Source organism: Pogona vitticeps, chromosome 7 (genome assembly GCF_051106095.1).
Source record: "Pogona vitticeps strain Pit_001003342236 chromosome 7, PviZW2.1, whole genome shotgun sequence".
Classification (NCBI taxonomy): Eukaryota; Metazoa; Chordata; class Lepidosauria; order Squamata; family Agamidae; genus Pogona; species Pogona vitticeps.
In genome coordinates, this window is record NC_135789.1 from 30055582 (window position 1) to 30081043 (window position 25462).

At 42.7% G+C, this 25462-nt stretch overlaps 1 protein-coding gene across 5 annotated transcripts in view; it reads left to right on the forward strand.

Annotated features, from left to right (window-relative positions):
• BCAS3 (BCAS3 microtubule associated cell migration factor) overlaps positions 1-25462 on the forward strand; it is a 410844-nt gene that overhangs the window by 63191 nt on the left and 322191 nt on the right. For all 5 annotated transcript variants that reach the window (XM_072978539.2, XM_072978537.2, XM_072978538.2 and 2 more), the window contains exons 11-13: positions 998-1081; positions 9169-9339; positions 22654-22747. In XM_072978539.2, coding sequence (XP_072834640.2) covers positions 998-1081; positions 9169-9339; positions 22654-22747 — 349 coding nt within the window. The remainder of the gene's footprint in view (positions 1-997; positions 1082-9168; positions 9340-22653; positions 22748-25462) is intronic.

Genomic DNA, 25462 nt, shown 5'->3' on the forward strand with positions numbered 1-25462 from the left:
CTTTCCCCACAAGTCTTTCCCCCAGCTTTTAAGAATCTTTAAAAGCCTCTTATTAGCCTCCCTCAACCATATGCTTTCCAGATCTTTGGGATTTCAGTGCCCACCATCCTGTGTTGAATGGGAATCATAGAAGTTGGAGTCACGCATGTCAGGTTGGGGCCAGACTGTAGAAAACTGGTGGCTCAACATGCTTCAGTCCCTTCTTAGCATGACAAGAGCTTCATGCTAACATGGCTTAAAGGCTGTATTTGCTCAGATTTATTTGCAGAAGAGAGGGATGTGGTGGCGCTGCGGGTTAAACCGCAGAAGCCTCTGTGCTGCAAGGTCAGAAGACCAGCAATCGTAAGATCAAATCCACACGACGGAGTGAGCTCCCGTCGCTTGTGCCAGCTCCTGCCAACCTAGCATTTCGAAAGCATGTAAAAATGCAAGTAGATAAATAGGTACCACCTCGGTGGGAAGGTGACAGCGTTCCATGTCTAGTCGCGCTGGCCATGTAACCATGGAAACTGTCTTCAGACAAACGCTAGCTCTATGGCTTGGAAACGGGGATGAGCGCCCTAGAATTGGACATGACTGGATATTTGTCAAGGGGAACCTTTACCTTTACCTATTTGCAGAAGAGTTTCCAACCTTCACATCCTCTGCCCCTGTCTCCCTCCTTGCCATCCTCTCCTTTTAAAAAGTTTGTAGTAACATTGAGGGGCTATCCATCATGCAGTGGAAAACCAAACATTGTAACAAACATGTCCGCCTGTGTGGCACCTAAAAGATTATTTTCAGAAGGGACAGAAACAACAGCAAAAATACGTTATAGCATCTTGAAGCCTGGAGATTATTGGTTTGTTATGGAATTTCTTTCACAGTCTGTAGGAAAAGGACAGGCTGAATATGGGGGGAGAATGCCATGCATGCAAGAGGCCTCTAAATGTATTAGAAGAGCATTCCATTGATTAGGAGTGACACTGTCTCTCTCTCTCTCTCTCTTTTTTTATAGTTGATCCGATGTCATCAGTCCCGTGGAGGGGCCTGTGGCGACAACATTCAGTCTTATACCGCCACAGTCATCAGCGCAGCCAAAGTGAGTACAGCAGGAATCATTGGGCTGGTTGGCTTGTTGGCTCATGTATGCATTTTTTTTATTTAAAATGTTTTTTAACCAGCCTTCATCAGATCAGATTTCAGGATTGTTTGCATCATCAGACTAAAATCACAGAATCATAGAATAATTGAGTTGGAAGGGGCGTATAAGGTCATTGAGTCCGACCTCCTCCCCAATGCACAAATCCATATCAAGCCAGATCTGACAGATGGTTGTCCAATTTTCTCTTGAATACCTCCAGTGCTGGAGCCCTCACCACCCCCCGAGGTCATCGGTTCCATTGTTGTACTGTTCTAACAGTTTTTCCTGATGTTCAGCTGAAATCTGGCTTCCTGTAGCTTGAGCCCATTATTTCGTGTCCTGCGCTCTGGGATGACTGAGAACAGATCCTGCCTCCCTTCAAGGGGTAGGACCAAAGAACTGCATGTATATGTACATATACACACAGATACCCCCTGGGAAATCACACATTTTGACATATGAAGCATGCACACCTGCACAGGGTGTCTCTCAAATATATGAAAATGCCTAGAGAAAGTCAGAAGAAAAGGTTGTTTTTTTCTATTTGGCACACAGAGGTATGAGTGTCTTCATGGAGAGCATTTCGTTCCGTAACAAGTATATAATTGCAAAAAAGTGGGGGAGAAAAAGAGAAGAGAAAGAAAAGTCACCTAGGAGAGTTGCACGGCTCTGATAGAATAGGTACATGGAAGAAGAGCCTTGTTAGAAGATCTTAGCTTGGTGTTGGGGAGGGGGAGTGATTCTCTTCTATCCCCGCTCTTTGACTCTCAGTTGCTTCTCCTGTCCTGTCTTGTTCAGTTCTCATTCAGGCCTGTTCTGCACCTTCAGCAGGTAGAGAAGGACGGTAGAATGCCAAGATTTTGGGGGGGTGGGAGGACAGAAATCCTGTGATGCTTCAGACTGCAGATAGATTGATCACAATTTATAATGCCCGTATGCTTTAGAAGTATTCTTCTGCCTATAACAGTGCATTTTGTTTTCCTGGCAATAAACAAAGCACAGCCCTAGTCAGGGAGAGGGCTGGCTCTTGCAGGCTGTGCTTCTGCTATATCGTGTGCCAGCTTCTCACGTGAGGGGAGAGAACACCGTGGTTTCGAATAAGAGGAGTCAGAGAAGGAGCCTTCAGTTGGCTGAAGCCAGACTGACCTCAACAAACTGACCACACAAAGCAACCCTCTCAGTTGGAGCGGAGGTCTTTTCGTTTCCTTAGGAAAAACAAATAATACATTGAAAAGAAGAAAAAGAAATGTCTGTCTGGTAATGATGGCTGTGTGTGCCAACAAAGCTGCCAGAGAGGGCTCAAAATCACAGGTTTTTCACAGCACAGTGCAAAATGGGAATTACTGCTTCCCTCTGTGTGTTTCGGAGAGCAGGGAGAACGTTGTGTGAAGTTTTTACGGTCTCTGCTAAGCCCCACCATCCTTTGTGATGAGGCACAGCAGTCTGTTCCCCTTAGTTGAACTGGCAGTAGCACTGTGTTGTTTTTATCTGTTGGGTTTCTTTTTTTTTTCCCAGGGTAACTAGCCTTTTTGAGTCTGCCACACTTAAAAAGAACTGAGAAGTAACAAGTTACAAATAATTAGGTTTTGTGCAATTTACTTGCTTTTTAGGTAAGAAAGTAGAATGCGTATGTTCAAAGCTGCTCTGCTGGTAAAGCAAGCAACATTTTCTACTTACATTCAAAAGGCACTTTTTAAAGTGACATTTTACAGTGCTTTTAAAATCATTTCGATAGAATTGTTTCAAGCTCTAATATATTACAGGTCTCCACATGTTGCTACTGCCACCTCCATTACTGCTGCCATTTCTCCCTCTCTTCCCTCTGCATCACCATCATTCTTTCAAGTGCTTTCAAGAGTCCCAAGCTCTTCCCTTTCATTATCCACTTGTAGTATTTGTGACAAGCCTGTAGTACAGGTTGGTCCTCTGATTCTCTGCTTTGCATACAGAAAAGGGCAGCAGCTTGTCAGGAGTCCCCTGCTGGGTTCTTGGGAGAGGTGAGATTGTAATGGTAGACTTCCTCCATTGCCTCTTCTTCGCTGCATCATGACACTTCCTCTTGCCTTGATAAAATAATTTGGTGTTAAGTCAGTGGAAAATAAGGGAAAAAAATAGAATGTCTTGAAACCTTTTATGGACAGAGCATATATCTGGTAGTTTTTAATAAGCATCCTTTTTGTGTTTGCTTCTGTTGAAGATGTATTAAGCTGTAAAATCTAAATCCGGTGTTGTTATTTTCCAGGCTAAAAATAAAAGGTTGCTCTTCTCAATGTCAAACACCCAATCTGCACACGCATATTTCTTTGTCACCTAATAACATCTGTACTCATTTTTGTGTCTTTTAAATCCCAAGCTGGCAGGGTGTTCTTTTTTTAAAAAAAAGAAGGGCATCTGTTTTCTCTTGTTACCTGATAACTCCTTAATGAGTTCTAACAGCTTATGTGAGAGCACAGCCATTAGCACTAATGGATTGGGTGGACAGCTGATATGGCATGGGAAAGGTTAAAGATAGATATATATATATGCTCAGTACACCAGGGGATAAGTGACGTGGAGGTTTCGTGCTGATATTTAGGGACTAATGGATCGTGTCAAATTGGGACTCACTTTTCTTATTTTGGTTGCTCTCTCTTTCTCTGTTCTGCCACATTGTGTGGTAGTCATTAGGCACATACATATTCTGTAGCTAGAGTATGTGGGCCCTATGTCTGGAGCAGAACTTGGAAAACTCCTCAAGTTGTGAGAGAGAATTCTGGGAGCTGTAGTTGTCGTCCCCCCCCCCCCAAAAAAAAGGCATGGGAGAGAGGACACAGTAAAAGAGCTATCCCTCTGATTCAATGGAGTTGGCAAGCACGTCGTAGGCTGGGCTTGCACCGGCTGAACATGTGGAAAGTGAATCTGGGTAGAGGCCGTTACTGGTTTAATCAGGAGAAAGAATTTTAATTGGTGATGGCAAATTGTATTCACTGAGTTGATGCAAACTTATTCAGTTCTAAAACAGTAGAAGCCCCAGCAGTGGAGGGGAAAAATGGATGGGGGGGTGACTCTAAGCTTTTAGATCATGTAGTCCAGCTCATTTCCCATGTTTATTTATTTATTTATTTATTTAATTTATATGCCGCCCACTCTACCCAAAGGTCTCTGGGCGGCTTACAACAATTAAAATTCAACACAATAAAATATAAAATGATTAAAATATGATTAAAATGCAAATTAAAATTTAAATTGCCATCATCAAGACCCACAGTTAATGTTATTTCAATTAAAAGCCTTCTGGAACAGGAAGGTTTTGACCTGGCGCCAAAATATCATCAGTGTCGGCGTCAGGCGAATTTCAGTTGGGAGGGCGTTCCATATTCTGGGGGCAGCTGCCGAGAAGGCCCTTTGTCTACAAGCCATCCCTCTTGCCTCCTTGAGGGATGGCTCTTTCAAAAGGTCAGTGTTATTGGTCAATGTAATTGCAACCTTAGTTCCAGACACTGAAATCAGTGGAAGACATGTTATTTGTGGCTAATAAGCCCTCTTCATTTCAAGATTAATCAAGATTAATACTGGATTTAATTAATATTTAGGGGTTCTTTGTTGTTGTTTTTTACTTTTAGTAAAAAAGCCAAAAAATCGGAACTGCAAAACGAAGTTCACAGCTTAGATCAGAACGATGTGGCATGTGGTTGTCACTGAAAGCAGCAGCCCTCAGTCTCTTTCTTCAGGGATATAGAGAAAGAAAATATGGATGGTGAGGACCTGGTGGTCTGTGTTTCCTGCCCTCCCATAAGCAATAGTTTGTGAGGCTGGATAGGGGATCTCTTAGTGTTTTGATACCATGCTCTAAAATTAATATTGCTAGACTTTATTGGGGAGAATCAGATGGGAGGAGATGGAGACACAGAGCTGCTGTTCTTAGCCAATTGACTTTTGCTGTTCTTAGCTCATTGACTTCCTTTTAACGTGTTGTACAGAATTCATTTGAAACTTTGATAGAGGAGAGATCAGGGGAGAGGGAGAGGGAGAATGAGAGAGAGGAAAACAACCAAGTTGTAATATTCTTACATGCCCCGTGATGTGCTTGTACGCCTCCAGTAACAAAGCATCTTCCGTCTGCATAAATAAATTAAATGAAGCTCTTTCTAACCTGCTCTTTGATTATATCATCTCTCTCCCTCTATGTAAAATTTACCGTGCGTTTATAATGCAGTTCCTTTCCTGCTGCCTGGAGTATTGCATCTGCTCGTAATTACAGACGTTTGTTTAATCGCTTGTGGATTATAAAATGGTAGTGATTAATGTCTTGTCGAAAACAGTAGTGGTGTGTGTGTGTGTGTGTGTGTATGCGTGTGTGCATGTAGGAAACAGGATTTTATTTTATTTTGCTTTCTCCGATGAAGGCCTTTCATTTCAGTGAATAGTACTTCTTTTGAATTGCCGCACCATTTTCAGAATAATATTTTAGGAGGGTTTGAACAGACCCCTCTACAAACTGAGGGAACACATGCAGCACATAGTAAGGCTGAATACAGAGCCTTATCCACCCCTGGTGCCATGCCAGGCTGGCGTGCTCAACTCATGAACCTCTAATGAATGTTACTTGGGAGAAACTCAGTGGGGTATGAGACCAATTTATTTAAGATATTGATATTATCCTTCACTAGGGGCTCAGGTTGAGTTACTGGAAATGACATTACAAAAATACTCTTTCCTACGAGTGGTGGCACCCGTCTCAGATGTCAGATTTTGGACACCGTAAAGGGCAGATCTGGGACTCTGGAGGATGAGGGCAGCTGTCTGTTTTTCTGGATCAGAAGCCATCCCGGAAGGAGCAATGAAGAGAAGGGAGCAAGAGTTTAATTGGGCAACACCTTCACTGCAGAGGTGCCTGACTCAGACTCAGCAGCCAGCTCCAGGACGATGACCCTTATAGGCCTGGCGAGCTGGGATTGCCCCTGGGGTCAGCCACCCTGTGCTAAGGAACCCTAGCTGGTAACTTAAACACATAGAGGCTGTGAGGCATGCAGTACAAAAAGTACTGGTGATACAGGCTGCGAAGCATGGTGCCTAGCTCAAGACACAATATTAGAAGGAGCTGGAAAGAACCTTTGGCCTGCCAGATGTTGATAAACTGCTGCTCCTATCAAGCTTTACTCTTGCTCTGACTGGCTGTAGCTGACAGGAGCTGGCGTTCACCAGTGCCAGACCTAATCCATAAAGCCCCAATCATTGCGATGTTCTCCTGTTCAAGCCCCTTTGAGAGGAAAGAGAACTCATCCCTACCATGCTCTTGTGGAGAATTCCCTCTTTATTCCAAGGAGATGTTCTTGTTCTGTCTGTTTTACTCCTCTTGTTCTCTGCCATGGACACGAGGTATTCATGAAGGAGCCTGACCTCTTCCTGCTTGCCACCATCCCGTTTCTGGGAGTCGACTCCGATTTCCTATAACTCGGACCTGTTCCTGATACAGATCCGCTGGAGGCCAAAGTGTTATCTGGGGACTGTCCTCCCTGGACAGTTCACTACATCAACAGGCCTGCCAAGGTGGAGTTGTATATTTCGTCCTACTCCTTCTGTGTCTATGCCTGTATCTTCCAAGAATTGTCAGCATGCCAATTGTTTAAGGATTTTATTTCTTCCCATTTGTTGAGAGGGCGAGTTGGGAGTTGGGGAGACAAGGCACGAATGACAGGATATACTGTATCTATTACTAAGAGACTTAAAAAAACCCAAAGACTTTTCCTTTGATAAAGGCTGGCTCCGACTTTCCTTTCCTTTTTTTTTTTAAGTGGTAGCATCTCCATTAGCATTAATGGGGTAAGTACATCAACCGAGGCATCTCAGAGGTTAATCGGGCTTCCTGGCTGAATCGGTGCCGTCGATACACAGTGGCGCCTGATTCTGTTGGCCCTTCAGAGGTTTTCCTGACAACACACTAACAGAGTCTTGTGTGTAAGTCATTTCCCCATGAATAATTCAAGCCAAACGCTCGGCTGCTAATTGATGAACACTAATGTGTTTTCTAATCACTGCAGTTTGAGTTTTTAGCACTAAACAAAGCAGTTGGGATCGATCTGTGGCTTATGCTCCAGTCCGTGATCTGAACCAGTTCCCTCCTTAACCCCTGCTAACTCTGGAATTTGAACAGGGAGCCTCATTAGGTATTTTCATCTATCAACTCTTCTCTCACTTCTGCCGCAGCTGGATCTCCTTCAGTTTATTCCTTCAGTGGCGTGGAGGTGCTGGCGTTAAGCATTTAGGCAGAAATGGGTGGACTTGGCTTTCTGATTCCATATCATCAGACTTGAAGATAGGCACAGACGTACCTGGAATATGTTACTGTACTTAAAAGAAGATGACACATTCCAGCAGACTCCTAGGGTAGCAGGACTGGACTGAATGTGCTGACATTCCAGCTGAACACGAGAAGAGGTTTCTTCAGAATGACTGTGGAACCCGTTCCCTAGGTGGAGGAGCTTCCACTTTCGGTTAACTCGTCAAGCAGAGTGCTGAGCACTGTTCTCTTTTCAACATGTGCTGCTAAACTTTGGCAGTACTGTACAGGTTAAGGCCATTTTTATATCAAGAACTCAGCATTTTTGCTCTAAACGAGGTTCACAGAAAGAGCTATAGAAGGTGCGTAGGTGTAGAATTTTGCTGTAAAACAAGAGAAACAGTTGCTGCAGCAGAAAGATTTTTATATATTGTGCGGGAAAAGTTCATTCCTCAAAACAGATGACTTGGTCAACTTGCACTGACAAGATGTTTATATATTTATTTATAGACCACCTTTTATGTTTACCATTATCAAGGTGGCTCATAATGTATTGAGACAACCTTCTAAGAACTTACTGTGGGCCATGATATCACAGTTTAAAGCATTGGGCCATTTTTATAGCTGCAACAATGGTGGATGAAAAAAATCAGCAAGGGAAAATCATATGAAAAAAAAAACAGCAGCATATCTAGCATGCAGAAAATAATAAAACAATAGCATGAACAGTTAAACCAGTGATTAAATACCAAGCATAAATATTGGCTTAAAGCTGTTTTGAATATTCTTCAAAGTCTGTTGAAAAAACTTAAGTGTGGGATAATATATGTCTGTCTAGTGAGAGAATTCCAAACGCATGGGCCCACTACTGAAAATACCACATCCATACTGCCTACCGGTTGAATACTTTGTGGTGGGAGGCCCACAAGCCAGACCTGAGAGAATGTCAACTGGTGTCATATGGCTTTTGAAAGGTGTTCCTGTCAGGAATCTAGCTGCCATATATTGCACTCACTGCAGCATCTAAGTCATTTTCAAGGGCAGCCCCACATAGAGTGCACTGCAGTAGTCTAACCACAAAACAGCTGGGTCCTACAAAGGCAAAAACTGAGAAAAACTGATTTACCAGAGACTAGTAAACTATGGCAGCACACTTAATCATTCCTCTGCTGTGAACTGTTCTTGCAGGATTCAGGGCTATAGCAGTGAATATATACCATATGAGTTAAATACCAGGTAACATGTGTACAGAGGGGTCAGACTTGTCCAATGAGCTACCTGGGGGGGGACTGCAGAGGCTCAGACCTCCAGTGCATCGATCAAGACAAAGGCAAGCACAACACTGATCTTTGCAGTTGGCAGGCAGTCTGGAATTTTGCGATATCCCAGGCCAGTGCAAATATGAGGAGCCAGCATGTGATTAAGTTATTTTAACTATATTCGAAAGAGTTCTTGATACTACCTGGTAATCCATACACCTTGTACATGGAGTGTACTTTTTCCCCATTACGCATTTTAAGTGAGCATGAACACCCCTTTCTATTATGCATTTTTTTTTTTGCAATTATGTGTATTATACATACTTCTGTTACCTTTTTATATCAATTTCTGTGTGTTCTTTGTGCTACGCTTGTTTTGAAAAAGAAGATACAGTTTAGGAGCACAAAGAGTTTCACCTTTGTTCTTCGGCGGGTGTTTACCACGTAACTTCATGGCTTATACATGGGACAAAACAAGCAGAATGGTAACCGCGTGTTTTGTGTTGCTTGTTCTTTTTTAAATATAGACAATAAAAACTGGGCTCACAATGGTCGGGAAAGTCGTGACGCAGCTGACCGGCACTTTGCCCTCAGGAGCAACAGAAGAAGAGATCTTAGCTCACAGCAACACTCGGCGCAGTCCCTTGGTGCCTGGAATCATCACAGTTATAGATACAGAGACCGTTGGAGAAGGGCAGGTAAGGACATTCCACCACCACCCTCCCAAAAAAAGAAAAACACCGAAGTCTTAATGTTTCACTCTGCCCATTTGTATTGAAACTCACGAACCCTCTGGAAATAATTGCTTCGGAGATTTGTCTTCTCTAGAACCTGACTGTTAAGAGGTTAAGAGGCTACAAAGGTTAAGAGGCCACTGAAGCAAGCTGGCTTTTGGAAGAATGTTTTGTAATGTGGCCCATCCTACGATGTGGGTAATGGTGGGTGGGTTGTCTCTTAGAGTAGCTTGACTGATGCTACTGATTCCCTGGTTGTCAAAACCGGGAGTGACAAAGAGTTCACTTCTAGTTTTGGAAGCAGAGGGGAAAGGACTGTGGCCTTCGAAAGGTGCATCTTCTGCCATGGCCTTAAAACAAACAGCCGTGCCCCCTAGAGGCTTCTTCATTTTTTAGGTGGATCCCACCCCTCCCTCCACTGGGCAGTAGGGACTTCCTTGGGCCGGATGAAGACCTTGGAGGCTGCACAATTGCCCTTCCTGGTATAGACAGCCTCACATTCATCCTTATGTCACCACATTGTATCGTTTATTTCTTTGTTCTGTCCATCCCTCCCCATAGGAGCTCAGCGGTTGAGTTCAATCTTGGGCTCAAGTAGCCAGCTCAAGGTCGACTCGGCTTTCCACCCTTCCGAGGTTGGTAAATTGAGCACCCAGCTGGCTGGGCAGGTAATGTGTAGTCTGCATAAATTGTAAACCACCCGGAGCATGCTTTAAGTGCAGTGGGTTGGTATATACGTAAGTATCACACTTTGCTTTTTACAGGTAGGGCAGAGCCATAACACAGGTAATTCTGGCAGAATATTCTGGAGGAATGAGATAGAACATGTCACAGTACTCCTGCTTTCTGTGTCAGCCCTTTGTTAATTGTCACAGCTAGTTCCATTCCAGACTGTCAGCTTACTCAATAATTTTGTACCCATCCTTAGAAAATATGGCCCTGTATTTGTTTTGATTTGTTTTTCATCAGGGCTAAAGTTACTTGTCCGTGGTCTGGATTTATTGAGCAGGAAGTGCTAATTGGGAAGGAATGGAAGCCAGTTCATGTGCAGCTAGAGAAGGATGATGGAAGTGACATTTTTGACAATGCCAAGTGCAAAGTGTCACTCTGCATCTTTCTTCTAGTTGCCCAATGCTGATATTGATTGGGGGTGACCAGTTGGGATGTGGGGATGGACTGATGGCAGTGACGAATCCGTAACAGAGTCTCAGACCTGAGGGCTCAGCGCAACTGCTGCTAGAGAGAGAAAGAGACTAGACTCTTACTGTCTCATCGTTAGGTTAAAAAAAAAAGGTAACTATGTTTTTATGAAGTAATTAACCTCACAAAGGGCAGCAGTTAGACAAATTGAGAAGTGGGCAACATTTCCAAAATGAGGCATCATCACCAAGAAGGCCCATTTCTTGTTGGATACCCATTTTGTCATAGAAGGCAGGAAAGGATCCAGAACTGTGCCGCCACCAAAAACTCTTTAAGAGGCCGTGGGTAGCCAGTGATGCTCCATAAGCAGAGGCAACGTCTGTTCCCCTCCATTTTCATCACAGTTACAGACCTGCAGTCTTGATAAGGTGAAGTTTCCAAACAGTCTTCAAGGGCAGCCCCGCATGTAGCGAATTGCAGTAAGTGAACTGTTATGTATTAAGGGGATGAATAGTTGGTAGAGATGTTAGAAGCCTTGTGGCGCAGTGGTTAAACAGCTGTACTGCAGCCAAAACGGTGGTTATGATCCAGAGTTCAATCCAAGGTAGCCGGCTCAAGGTTGACTCAGTCTTCTGTCCTTCCAGGGTTGGTACAATGACTACCCAGCTTGCTGCGGGAGGGGGGTGACCAATGTGTAGCCTGCATAATTAACTTGTAAACCACCCAGAGAGTGTTTTAAGCACCATGGAGCAGTATGTAGGCAGCACGCTTTGCTTTTGCTTTGTTGTTGATGATGCTAATTGACTGCATTGTATCCCACCTCTGCTCCTAGGAGTTTGGGTGGTGTTCATTCTTCTTCTCTCTCTCAGTTACAACACTCATGTGAGGCAGATTAGATAGAGGGATACTAACTGTTCCATGGTCCTTCCTTGAGCTTTAGAAAAGACTGTGGTGAACAGACACCAATCTCGTCTTAAGTTCTAGCCCAGAGTTCCTAACGCAGAGGTACATAACCCCGATGTCCTCCATATCTTTTGGACCCACATAAATCCAGACTAGAATAGTTCAGGAATAGGGTTAAGGGAGTTCTAGTCTAAAACATCTGGAGAACAACAGGTTGCCTGCCCCCTAACTCACTCGCTTGACCCCACTAACTCATAGATGCACTGGAGCCGCCTCTACTGTACCTTCAGTTTGAATGGTCCTGTGTACAACTTCGCTGTGCTGCTAATCCTCTTTCCCCACATTTTGCTAAAGCCACGGTTGCTTGTTCCAGCTCTCAGTGTGCAGCTTGGAATTTAAGATTTTCTTCAAAGAAATATCTGATTCATTTGACCTCCAAGGGCCGACTGTGTTAAGTGCACAATAACATGGAAACCAAGGAGGAGGAGGAAACCCCCAACTATTTCATTTAAATTTTTTACAAGGTTTGGTTCTCTTAGAATCAGACTCTTGGACCATCCAGGGTTTATTATGCTTTCCTGGAAAATATTCTCTTGGCTTTTCCTATAATGCCAAGGGGGAGGAAAAAACGGCAGAAAGAAATTCTACTTCATAAATTTCTCATGAAGCCTTTTTTAATGCAGTCATTATTTCTGACATTCAGTGTCTGCACCCAGACTCCTCCTGCAATAGCTTTAGTAATAAAATGATTTATCTTAGTTTTTAAGTTGCCTTATATATGATTTAGAGGATTTTTGGCTTTAATGAACTTGGCCTCTGATCTTCCTAGTAATCGTGAGCTAGCCTGCTTAATGGATATGATGAAAAGTGAGGAGGGGTACTGTGTGAGATACGGAGTCAGTGCGTAAAAATCATTGTGCTTGAGTTATTCAAGCAGAGCTGAAATATAAATAAGACGTTATTGCTAAGCTGACGGTTGCTTTTGTGTCTAAAGCCCCTGAAATAACACCACATAACTGCAGATTGGCGTATACACTCTGTTCTCTGATCATCACAAGCCAGAAATAACACGCCAGCCCTTGTACTGCTGTGCCCTGGGATTTAGAAACACCACAAGAATTAATGATTTAATACTTTCCCAGTGCTGAGGATGGGCCTTAGAACTTTGCAGTTCGATCTTCATAAAAGGATAAAAAAGATCTCGCTCTGTTTCCTCGTCTCTCGGCTCCAGAGCTTGGAAAAGTTCTGGTTTTTGCACTACAGTGCCTACCATCCCCACAGAGCTTTGGCCATACCCAACAACAGATTCTGGAAATTGTAGTTTAAAAAAGGAATTCCCCCCCCATCCTACCTAGATCTTTAGCCTAGGAAGGTTCAGGGGCAGTAACATAACTGAGGGGGGCCCAGTAGGTGGGTCCAGAGCAAAAAGACAGAGATCCAGAGGGCCAGAACACAGGGTCAGGGGAGGATGGGTGATCACATTATGGAGCAGGGAAGCAAAGAGGTAAAGGCAAAATAAGGGAGTAGGCCAGTATTTGGCTGTTCCCAAAGGCAAATGGCTTAGACTGAAGACCAGGCTTGGAGGATTGCTTATATGGAGAGCCAGCTGGGCTGCGATTGGTTCCTCTGACCGCCTGGTTCAGCTAGGATGAAGGCAAAACTGTCATGAGGTTATCAGGGATGCTGCTGTAGTGTGGCATGGGGAGAAGCCGATGGTCCTTGATTTGCCTCTACTCTCCGCTTCATACTTTATGCTCAGTGATTATGGGTATCCATTATGTCTCTAACCAAAAATACTCTAGGTTAGAGACATGCGAATGGGTGTTGTTGTTTTTTAAACTACAGTTCCCCATGCTGTGCTATCTGGGGAATTCTTAGAGTCTGATTCACCTTTTAGATCAGGAATGAGCTGGCAGTATCACAGCAGACAAGCCACTATTACCCACTGGGAAAGAGGGATAATAAGATTATCATGAGCTTAATTGAAATGAAGGCTTTGGACCGAGAGGTTGGGATTTCGATTCCCCACTGGAAGTAGAGCCAGCCTGGGTGGCCTTGGGCAAGCTTCGCAGTCTCAGGATGCTCCCAGAAGAACGGAATTGTCAACCACTTCTGAGTACTCTCTACCTGCGAAACTTTGGAAAGGGGCACCATAAGTCAGAATTGACGCGACAGCACACAACTGCAATTGAAATGATTTACATGCAGGACCATTGTGTAACATACATACTTTAAGTGACTGAGAAGAACTGTGTGCAAATCTTTAATGCAAACTCTTTAAGTTGCCTCCTCCTCAGCAGTGTGGATACTGTGCACTGATGTTCAAGCTCACGAAAACCTGTTATTTCATGAGCCGCCGCCTTAGCATTTTGTCATGGCACGCTAGTGGTGCAGAATTCATTTCTGCTTCATAAAAAGGCAGCAGCAAGAACATGACGGCTCCTTTCCTCCCTTTCCTCGCACAGCATGCTGTGGCCCAGGTTTTGAGAACTGCCACTGGCGAAATGAACAAAAAAAGGCAGACACACGTCATTTCCAAATGGAAACTGAGTGAGAACCTGCCAGCTTTGTCTTCCCTTCTGCCACAACAACCGTTAAGAGTTGAAATGTGTGCAGTTATCTGGGGAAGGTTGCTCAGGCCATGAAAGGATTCCACTCCTCTGAAACCTGTCCTTTATTAGAAAGATGCCCTGCGCTCGATGCATGCAGAGATCACTTCAGTGCATTTGTTCAAATATGGTCATATAAAAATCCTCGTTTGATCTTTTCTCGGCAATATCTCAGTGTGTCCGGAGAAACATCTTTAGTGGAATATGCGTAGGAGTTACTTTGGCTTTTTAATTTTGTTCTCCAACACTTTTATCACCAAGTTATTATTCCTCCCCCCACTCAGACATTTTGTATTCATCCTTGTGAGTTGAAAACGTACAAGTGCTCTGAGGCTGCTGTTTAGAGATGGCTATTATAATCATCAAATAAAAGAATCCACTAACAGAAGTGAACAGTGATAGTGAGCTGCAGAAAAGGCAACAAGTAGCACGGGTCCTTCAAATGCATGGGTTTAAAACATGCATTGTTGTTCAGTGATTACGTCTGTGTCCCGTTGCGTCTCCGAGGCTCCTCTGCGGCATCTTGACTGCGTTGTGAGTGTTGGGTAGGCATTGCACTCAGTTCATGTGAGGCAATAACAAGGCCCGAGCCCTTGAGTCAGGGATGCAAAGGAATGGGACATGGTTCTAAGAACAGAGCATAGCGTTTGCAAGGCACCCACAGGTTTTTTCCATTGCCAATGCGCCAAGTTCTGACACCATGATGTGGGTAGCATTCCCTGAAGTTAGTAAATTTGAAAACCATGCTGCTCTGAGCTGTTTAGGGCAGAATATACGGGTATTTATCCCAGCCTGTGGCACCCAGGGATTCCAGCCTGCCTTGGGTCCTTTTGGGGAAAAAGATGGGAGAGAAATATTTTAAATAAATAAATAATGGAGCACAGACAGAACCCTTGAAATAGGAAACTGTGGACTGAAAGAGGAAGAAATCCCCATCTCCTTTACTTACGATAGAAAACCAGCAGTGCACTGGAAGAGGAACATGCTTATTTGTTTACTTGCAAGCCTTCCTGGTCCCTCCTTATTCTCACTTAACATCCTTGAAGAGGATTGGGATTGAATTGGAAGAGAAATTGATCCAGAATCACACAGAAGATCTGTATTCAGACATGAGATCTGAACTTGGGTCTAGTTGTTCAGACACTTAAAAGTGATTACACAGAGACCATGAGATATGTGGGAGAATAAAGGTTTGTTTTTACTCCACCAGCTCTCAGATTTTTTTTTCCAAAGGAAAATGTTTGACTGAACCCTGTTAATGTAAACATGGGGGTGGGGTTTAAATTTTTGCCTGTGGTAGGAGTTTACATAGTAATGCTACATTTTAAAAAGAAATAGCCCCTAATGCTGTTAGTTTTTGAAATAGAACTGTATTACTTTTTTTAAAATAAATGTTGAGTTATTGGACTTGGCTGTTGCGTTCATATTTGAAAGCTGAATAAAAATAATTACCGAGAAGCCCAAATAAGCCTGTGGTCAACCCAAATACATTAACAACGTTTGTGAGCTTGTTTAAACGTCCTTTTAATGAAGTGTTAGTAAACTTTTCAGTTAGATGTAATGGCTGTTTCTTTGGAGCCATTAATTAGCTGAAATGAGTAAAAATAAAGATATACAGATTTCCTCTTCTTTTTTTCCTCTGCCTTCCCCAATTGAATTAAACACATAAACTTTTAGTGGCTGGAGTTATGTTTTCTTTTGACCTTTTGATTTTTGACTTAATGAATTCATTGGGTGGGACCACCCAGAGTTGGTCAGGAATAACGACCCGTTTTAAAAGTTTGCCATTTGGAACCCGACTCTTAACTTTGCTTATCCTGCCACACAGCTGATAATGAATGTATGGTAAACTCTGTATAATACCTGCAGATGTTAGCTTTTTGGACTATAGCTCCCGGAATTCTCTAGCCCTCATGGACGCTACCCATCTCATGCTAGACTTGGGGGAAGTCTGGAACCTACAACCCCAAAATCATCATTTCTGCAATGTCCAAGGAGGCAGAGGTGCCATGTGTGCGTAGTTGTGTGTGTGCATAGTTGCCATCATGCAACAAGGCGGTTGGTGCTTAGACGCAAATTAGCTGGAGTGTGTGCTCTCCAATCAAAGCTTTCCACCTGTCCAAAGGAAGGTCAATGGTTGAAGGTAATGCGTGGGACATGAGCTGTAGCTATAACTGAGCGGATGGGTACTAGAAGAGGAACCTGACGTGCTACAGGCAGGTAGAATTGTTCTTTTGCCCTGCAGACTACATGTCTGGCATTGTATAAGAGGCACAATGATCCTTCCTGCATTGTGTCTTCTAATTCTGGATTACTGAGAAGGTGTAAGAGCAGTGCATGTTGTAGCTGCTTGTTCTAATCAGAATTTGTTTGTTTGTTTGTTTATTTCTATTATCAGTACACTGTCTTTCTCCCCATAGATTCAAGGATATTTTGTATTATTTATATGCTACCTTTCTCTTAGTGAGGAGACCCAAGGCGGTGCACAATATTGAAACAAGTAATGCTAGAAACATAGTAAATTGCCATTGCACTATGATGACGACAATAAAATCCATTAGGTATATAAAAACATTTAAGAACTTTAAAAGCAGCTTACACAATCGGAGACCAGCAGTCAGGGATTCAGTCATAATTATTAAAAGCCTGCCAGAAGAGGTGCATCTTCGGCTGTCAGAGGAAGGATGAAAGGGAGGAGGCTAACCTAAAGCAAAGGGAGAGTGTTTCCACAACTTGGTAGCAGCCACAGAGCAGGTGCTCCCTCGTGTCCCCATCAAACATACCTGGGAAGGCATAGGGACCAAGAGAAGGGCCCCTCTTCAGATCTTAAGAGCCAGGAAGGCTCATCTGGGAAGCTGCAGTCCTTCCAATGGGCTGGACCCAGACTCTGTAGGCACTTTGAATTGGGCCTGGAAATGGATTGGTAGGCAGTGCCGTTGTGTAGTGGGGTGTTGTATGCTCCCTATAACTGGCCCCAGTCAGCAGCCTGGCAGCTGCATTTTGAGCCAGCTGAAGTTTCCGAATCATCTTCAAAGGCAGCCCCATGCAGAGTGTGTAATCCAAACAGGATGCAACTAAGGCATGTGTCAGTTTGCCAAATAGACATTTCAAGGAATGGGCACAGCTGGGGCACCAGTTTTAACTGTGCAAATGCACTCCAGGTCCACACCAAAACCTGAGCATCCAAACTCGGGGCTGAATCCAGAATTATACCCATGCCTTGGACCCAAGTTTTCAGAGGGAGTGTAACCTCCTACAGCACAGGTTGCATCCTTATTGCTTTACCTGCCTTTCGATTGACCAGGAGCACCTCTGTCATGTCTGTATTAAGTTTCAGTTTGTCTGCCCTCATCCAGTCCATTGCTGACAACAGACACTGGTTTAGAACCGAGGCAGCTTCCTTGGAGTTAGATGGAAAGGAGAGAGATAGGGTTGAGAGTCTTCAGCATAGTAGTAATACTGAGTCCCCAAACTCTGGACAACCTCTCCCAGTGATTTCATGTCAGTGTCAAAAAAAAACCCCCCAAAAAAACATGGTGGAGAAAAGAGAACCCAACACAGGCCGACACCCCTGCCACTGAACAGGAGTCTCCCGGCATCATCTTCAGAGTGGTCTAGCAAGAACCCACTGGGACAAACTTCCCCTGTCCCTTTCCCAGCATAGATGATCTACCAAAGCAACTAAAACTGCTTCCATCCCATAGCCGAACCTGAAGCCATATTGAAATGGATCTGGATAATCTGCTTCATCCAGGAATTCTTGCATTTAAGATTTATAAAAATACAGCCTATTTCTTTTGAAGTGATGCTATTCATCATTCCCCCCGACCCCACCTGCCCCATATAACTGGGAGCAAAGTATCAACATTGCTGGCTCTTTTTAAAAGTCTGCTTGTTATCTGTCTGTCTGTCTGTCTGTCTGTCTGATTCTGTCTGGGTATATATATTAAAAGCAGGTGGCAGTTATTAAAAACCAGCTGAGAAGTAAATGAGGAAGGATGTGTTGTTGAAATAGCTGCACACCTAAAGGCGCCGTATCGAAAACTGCACAATGAAAATCCTGGATCAAAGTCTTAACTGCTTTCCATGCAATGGTGTGCCTCTGTTCTTTCTTCATAATGCGCTGCTTTGAAAGACGGACAGTACAGTGGGAGAGGGGAAGGGCAGATTGCAGCAACATCGGAAGTTAAATCCATCGGGGTTAGGGGTTGATTTAAAAAATGCAGCCAACGAAAGATGCTTATCGAGTATCAAGAATCTATGAGAAAAGCCGCTCTTGGGTTCAGGCCAAAAACCTAACAAATAAATGACCTTCCAGCAATAAAACTTGAACCTACCATGTAGACTTCCATTGGCTGTTAGCACCAGTGTTTATTTACAGCAAAATGCTCTTTTCACTGATAGTAATGTGTTCTGCTACCCTTGGCATTGACTTCCTCCCCATCTTTCCCCCACTTTTTTAATCTACACATTATAGAAGAATTCACTTTATATAAAAAAGCAACAGGATTCCCTCTGAAACTAATACTGTCTGCCTTAACTTTTATTAAAGGGGCTCTGCTTTTTGTCAAGAAGACATTTTTTGTTGCAGATTAATGGCTAAGGCCAAGCCAGGGGCTGCTCTGAGTTTATGCTGGATTCTATTAAAACTAGAGGAACAGTTAATGTTGCCGATTTATCACATTTAGCCTTTTTTCCACTGATGTTTGACCTTAGCTATAATGTTTTGAGGTGCTCCTTGTTTTTCTTTCTTCCTCTGTATCTTTGTATCCTTTGTTGTTCTTGCACCTCTTAAAAAATTAGAAGCTTAACATTTCTTTGGTTCTACTTCCACAGATGAATGTCTTTTTTGCAACTTTAGTTTAATCAGGGATTTACAATGAAAAACAAGAGCAATACCTACTGTGTTTCCCCCAAAATAAGACAGGGTCTTATATTAATTTGTGCTCCAAAAAACGCATTAAGGCTGATTTTCAGGGGATGTTTTATTTTACAATCATGTCATATTCTGGTTGCTGCACAGTGGTTGAGGGTGGGGTTTCACTTAACTATGGCTTATTTTTGGGGTAGGTCTTATATTAGGAGCATCCTGAAAAATCGTACTAGGGCTTATTTCCAGGTTAGGTCTCTAAAATCAACTCAAGGAAAGAAAAGCACAAATATTCATTTCTGCATCCATTTCATTAATTATACAGCCAGTTTTGAGACCCTTAATACCAGAGGGAACACACATTTCTATCATAAATATCATTGTTCACTGTCCAAGAAGCCATCAGCTGCCACAATAATCCATTATTGTTCAGCTTGAATGAGGATCCAAGTACATTGCAGTTTTCCTCCATGATTTGTATTGGGATGATTACAGTTAAGTTATTCTAATCAACAAGTGCAAGGAGCTGCCTTAGATATAGCCATGAGGGCCTACAAAGTCTGAATGTAGCACACATTTCATTCTTCTCTTCTGTGGAAGATAAATTCAGTTCTCAAGGCTTTCTCTTGCACTACCTGGAGGCCACAGAGGTCCTTTTCACCTCTATGCTTAAGGTTTTGTTGTAGCTCCAACTTATGAATTGTCTTACCAGGTCTTGTGCTTTGTGGAACATCAATACAGGCTGGTAACAATGCAAGTGAGCTCCCAGAGATGAGTCTGTTCCTGTTGGAGTTTGTTGGAGAAGTGAAATCAGGTATCTGACAAAATGAGTGATGCTTGTCATGACTCTATAGTGAGGTGAAGGCAATCTTTCTTCTTTTTTTTTCTCCTTTCTCTCCTAGTATCTCAAGAGAATCAAGGAACTTTCTGCCATAGTGTTGCTGTGCTTTACACAGGATAATGGCCAGATTTATGAACCTTGTCTCTGAAAGCATTTTTATAATGCACTCTTCATGATGGCAGTGACAGCACAAGGCTTGGGGTCGGAAGAAGGAGTTGCTGCCTTGGGTATGTGGGAGGGAAGGAAGGCAGTCTTAAGAACTTGATGTATTCAGAAGTCCTAACACTGGCTTCTCCATACCACAAAGAATAATCTTAAATAAGACTTCACTGTCTTTGTTACCACCTTGTATGCTTGTTTGTTTGTTTGTTATAAGTCTGATCTGGATGCTGGACATTTTGTTTCCTTTCTACCTTCCACATTAGAGCCTTGGAAAATATCCAGAAACTGAAATAGTCCCAAACGGGTGTTTTTCTTGAGTAACCTTAGTGGGGGAGATAGGGTTCATATGCAGGGATGTCTGAAGAAGGATTTGAACCTTGGTCCCATCCACGCAAACACAACATTCTTATCCAGACTATGATCTTACATTCCACATGGTGATCTTTGATGACTGAGGCACTTCGGCTAGGTCAGACTAGGCCTGTTTTCTGTAGTTTAGAAACCAGGGAGGGGTGGATCTGCATCTATCAGTATATTGCAGGATGATTGGCAGTGAATCGGTAAAGATATCTGACCTGGGAGAGCAATGAAAGGGCTCCTTTTCCTACCTTAAAGTATTCTGCTGAAATTAAAAATCTTGGAATAACAATGAGTGGATTGTTTAAGGGGTGCCGTTTCAAACTCCAGATGTATTATTGAGTTCTAATTCTTAAATTCATTTGCTCCAGGCTTTGATGGGTGCATTTTGGAGTTCCATTTTAAAAAAAAAAAAGATCATGTAAACATGATGTTTATTCAACTTGACTGTCACCCATGCCTTTCAAACTGCTTTTCACACTGGTTTGAATTCTGCACTGAGGTGGACTTATAAGGTTGGTTTAGGATTCCAGGAAGAGGTTTCTCTCAAAGACAGCCAGAGCTATATAAACTGTGAGTGGCACAGTGAAGTCATCTATTCCTTTGGTCAAGAGTTGAACATCTACATGTAAACACTTGGTCCTCCTATGGAGACCACATACTGTATAATATAACTGAAATTTGTCCATAAACCAACTTTTTGCTACATAAGCCTCTTTAATACTGTAATGTTTTCTTGAAAAGTCACATGGAATGAATGAATGAATCTTCATGCTTTCTGTGTACTGTACATATTTGTTACCTGTGATTAATTGCCTCCTAAATGCATTTCCAAGTAAACCTCTGATGAACTGTGATGGGCAGAAGTGTAAAAATGTTGAAAAGACAGGAAAACTGGATTGTCTGGACTTCAAAGTCAAGGTGTACCATGTTTCTGTGCCCCTGCCAGTTAAGGATGGAAACCTATCAAATATATTTTCTTACCTACTCAGCTGTATTCTTCTCATCACAGTTATACTGCTGATGACAGATGGGGTACTCTTTTTTTCTCTTAAAACCTTTGTGGAGTATCAAATATGTGAATTCCTCTCTAATAAAATCTAGGTTCCAAATTTTTCATTGCCTGTCAATATCAGAATCAAACAGAACAATATGCATCGCTATGTCAGTAACAGGTAGAAGGTGTCAGTATGGTCTTCCTCCCTTATAATAGTCTTCGTATCCATAACAGGGATGTACTAACAATCCCTTTTGCTTATTGTGAATTTAAATGCCATTTCTTTGCACAACTAGTGCTTGTGTTTGTGACAGAGGTGTTGCCTCCTAGAGAGGAAAACTCATGAATATGAGTTTCATTGGGAAGTTGTAGGTTTGTCAGCTTCTAAACTGAAACCTATAACTGTTCTTTTAGTGGAACGCAATAGAGTTACTATTGTACCAATATATATGGTCTGTCTGGTAAGAATATAGGATGCAGAACTTAGGCGGGTGGTGGGGGAAGGTTCTTTGGAATACAGTGTCAGAATTACTCAACCAGCATGGTCAGCGACTGTAATGGCTGGAGGATTCTGAGGCCAAAAAAGAGAGGAATTTTTCCAAGCACTAGAAACGAGGGACTTAATTAGGCCAGTTTCACTATGAAACAAGCACACAAAAAGTCAGACAGAAAACATCGGTCAAAATTGCACAGGGTACACTGAAGCTAAATGATACTCAGCCATATATCACCTATTTAGTAACACGATTTGCTGTAGCTGGCAGGAAATTACAATATCCATTTTATTATTGGTTTTTAAAGTCCTTAATTATTAATTTTAAAACAATGCACTTTGTTACAATTCCAAAGTGATTCCAAAGTAGACTGCATTTTATTTTATATATTATAGATTAATTTGTTCCACTTCGTAGTCATTGTAATGGACCTCAGTGAGATGCAGTAAAGATTGGTTTGCTCTTGATACTGAGTTCCACCCATTTCCCTGCAGCTCTCCACATGTTGCTGAACAAAATTCCTAGCATCTCCCATCATTGGCTGTGCTAACTAGGGCTGCTGGGAGTTGTGATCCAACCAAAATATGAAAAGCTGCGTGTTACACCATTGTGTTATAACACAAAGTCACATAAATGCATAATATAGATGCATTCCATTTTTTCCTTGATTCTGGTCAGCCTTATTGGTTCCCACTGGACGCAGAGGTGAGGAAGCCTTAATTCATGTGGGACACTATTGTGTGATGTTTCCCTAACTACAGTTTAGGAAAAAGCAATAGAATAATTGATGGGGTATTTGGTATGGTGACTGTTAAGATAGCTGTCTTAAATCATCAGGTTGCAACTATTAGCTGAATAAAATGCAGACATGACTCTTGCCTTCTGCTCTCTCTGTTTTTATGCAGGTGCTTGTGAGTGAGGATGTGGACAGTGATGGCATAGTGGCTCACTTCCCAGCACACGAAAAACCCATCTGTTGTATGTCTTTCAACCCAAGTGGTAAGTGCCTTGGTTTCAGTTCCATTATTTATTTGTTTGCAGAATTTTTATCCCACTTAGAAAGGTTCTTGCTTATAATTGGTTTTAAAAGTTCCTGCCACAAGCTTACGTCCTAATGTGTGTGTGTGTTCTGTGCTGTTAAGTTGGAACTGACTTATAGCAACCCTAACAGGGCTTTTAATCTAATACACAGCACCGAACAAGAAAAATGGGAAGGGGGGGGGCGGAAATCATGTTGTCTTTCAGTCAGGTAGGCAGAATGGCCCAACATCCCTCAGGCATTTTGTCTTTCTATAGCCTGAGAAATCTCTGATGTTGTGTGGAGTATACACCCAAGTAGATATATGTAGAATTGCACAGTTTTTCATGAATTGGGAAACCAGAGGGAAGGGAGAAAAAGGTCCTTCTCAAATCAAAAGAAATGGCGTGACCCATAGCCGGCTGTCTATCTCTTAGCCACGCAGGCAGACTGTGAGCATTATCTTTGCCTTCGGTCAAGACATTACAGATAAGTATCTGTAGGAAATGGATATCTGAAAAATAAGATAATTGGTAGCTTCCCTGTCCATGATGTTTTCAGGTGGAGAGTCTTCTCCTCCCCTTGCTCGAAATGCTGTTTGATTTCTTTAGGTTTCTGCAAATTTTCTCCTAGATTTGACCCAACTCATCCTTTTTGCTCTTAATGGTTAACCTGGAAATGCAACTCAGATTTCTTTCTTAGTCTATTTTTTTTCCAGGCAGGCAGGGGATGGAGAGGGGGTTGGGGAAGAGTTATCTGAAAACAATATTTAAAGCCTCAAAGAGAGCACCTTTGGCCCTCGCCTTCCTTCTTTCAGCTGAATAAGGCTTGTGGGCAGGTAGAAAGCATCCTGCCCATGCCATTTCGTCCAGCCAACAGTGTAACTTGTTTATTACCCTTCCTACAACAGAGTAATAACTTTTTGATTGACTGCACGGCGGTCAGCAAAAAGGGGCTGGGGAAGATCAAGAGCTTCCGCTTGCCTAAATTAATGAGTTCTAAACTGAATTAAAATGCCTTGAAGAGGTTTGAGATGAAATCACATTTCAAAAAACAAAAACGGAATGCATGTCCTATCTCCTACTTGCAGTGGCCGGTCAGACTTATGTCTGACAGCCCATCTGTTATGTCAGAACTCCTTAATAACTGCACATGGTTCAGAGTGTTGTTGTTCTTACTGTCCCTGACAGAAGGGGGGGAGGGTCTATTTTATCATAGCATTTCTAGATCTTGTGAAATGATTACTTGAAAGATTTGTGCTGGCACAACCCATTCTCAGCCTCTGTGTCTGGTGCCACAGTTCTCAAACTGGGGAGTGACCCTCTGCAAGAGAGGGAGGGTAAACTAGCCTTGCTAAAACTCATAACACAAAAGTAAAATTTCTTACTAAAAATGCAAAGCTGAGTGTGCAGCAAGGTAACGGATTTAGGCAGTTTTTGGGGAAGATAGTCAGTGGGCTTGAATGACAGGTTAGAGCACTATATTGTGGAGACCTCTTTGTGTTTGGCCACATTAGTGCCGAGTTATGGCTGCCATCTCTGAGCGGCACTCCACATTTAATATCTATATGATAGGTAGTTGGCTGGCTGGATAGCTCAGTGAGGGAAGGAGGGAGGGAGATAAATAAATGAATGACTAAATAAATAAATATTGGTTCCCTAGGTGGGCAGGGGCTTTGCAGTGTTACATCTTGATCAGTCATAAAATATGAGAATTGTGCTGCTCATCTTTATTTCACATTTAAGGAGGTGAGGCTGAGTATTACTTTTTAAAACATCATGTTCTTGTTGTCTCATTCCATTTCCTCCAAGCAACTCAGGATAGAATACACCCAAAGACCCTAATTAATTGCTTCACTGGTTGGACAGTGTCATCGAAGTGACCAACATGAATTTGACCCAACTCTGGGAGGCAGTGGAAGACAGGAGGGCCTGGTGTGCTGTGGTCCATGAGGTCACGAAGAGTTGGACACGACTTAACAACTAAACAACAACATCAAGATAATGTTTGCATATACTTCCATCATTATGGTATCATTAAGGTTAGCTTACAAGAAAGTAATCACTACGCCAGGAGTCGGCAACGTGTGGTCCTTCAGGTGTTGAGATTATGGCTCCCACTGTCCTCCTTCATCAGCTTTACAGCCTAGACTGATCTAGAGAGATACAGGCTGTCCCCATCTGCTCTAAGCAGTTGCCCATCACAATAATAATTTTAAAAAACGCAGTGTACACATACAATGAAACAATAAAGCCAGGGTGCTCACAACATTCCTGCAAGAGCATCATATTTCGGAACCATTAGAAACCAGCTCTCCCCAAATCCAGAGTACACCATCCATTGGCTTCTGTCTTGCTGAAGGCCACCCATTGAGCCAAAAGGTGATTTGGATCATGGTCTGTCAGATCACTGTGCAAACTCCATCAGGCTGCCCTTCCGTTAAAAGTTTCATTAGAAAGGTTTAAGCCTAGAATCATCTCCCTTATTTAAAGAGTCCTAAACAGTTTACAAACATCATGGATGCGACAGTGACCCCGGATAAAAACACGCCTGACCTGTAAACGTAAATCCACAAGGGAAGGCGCCTTGGAATACAGTTTGGGAGGTCGTTGCAGATGGAAGAAATCTACACTATAGGGGGCTGGATGATTAAGATGTTTATGAATTGGCCTCCAAGCCCTTAATGTTGTACACGA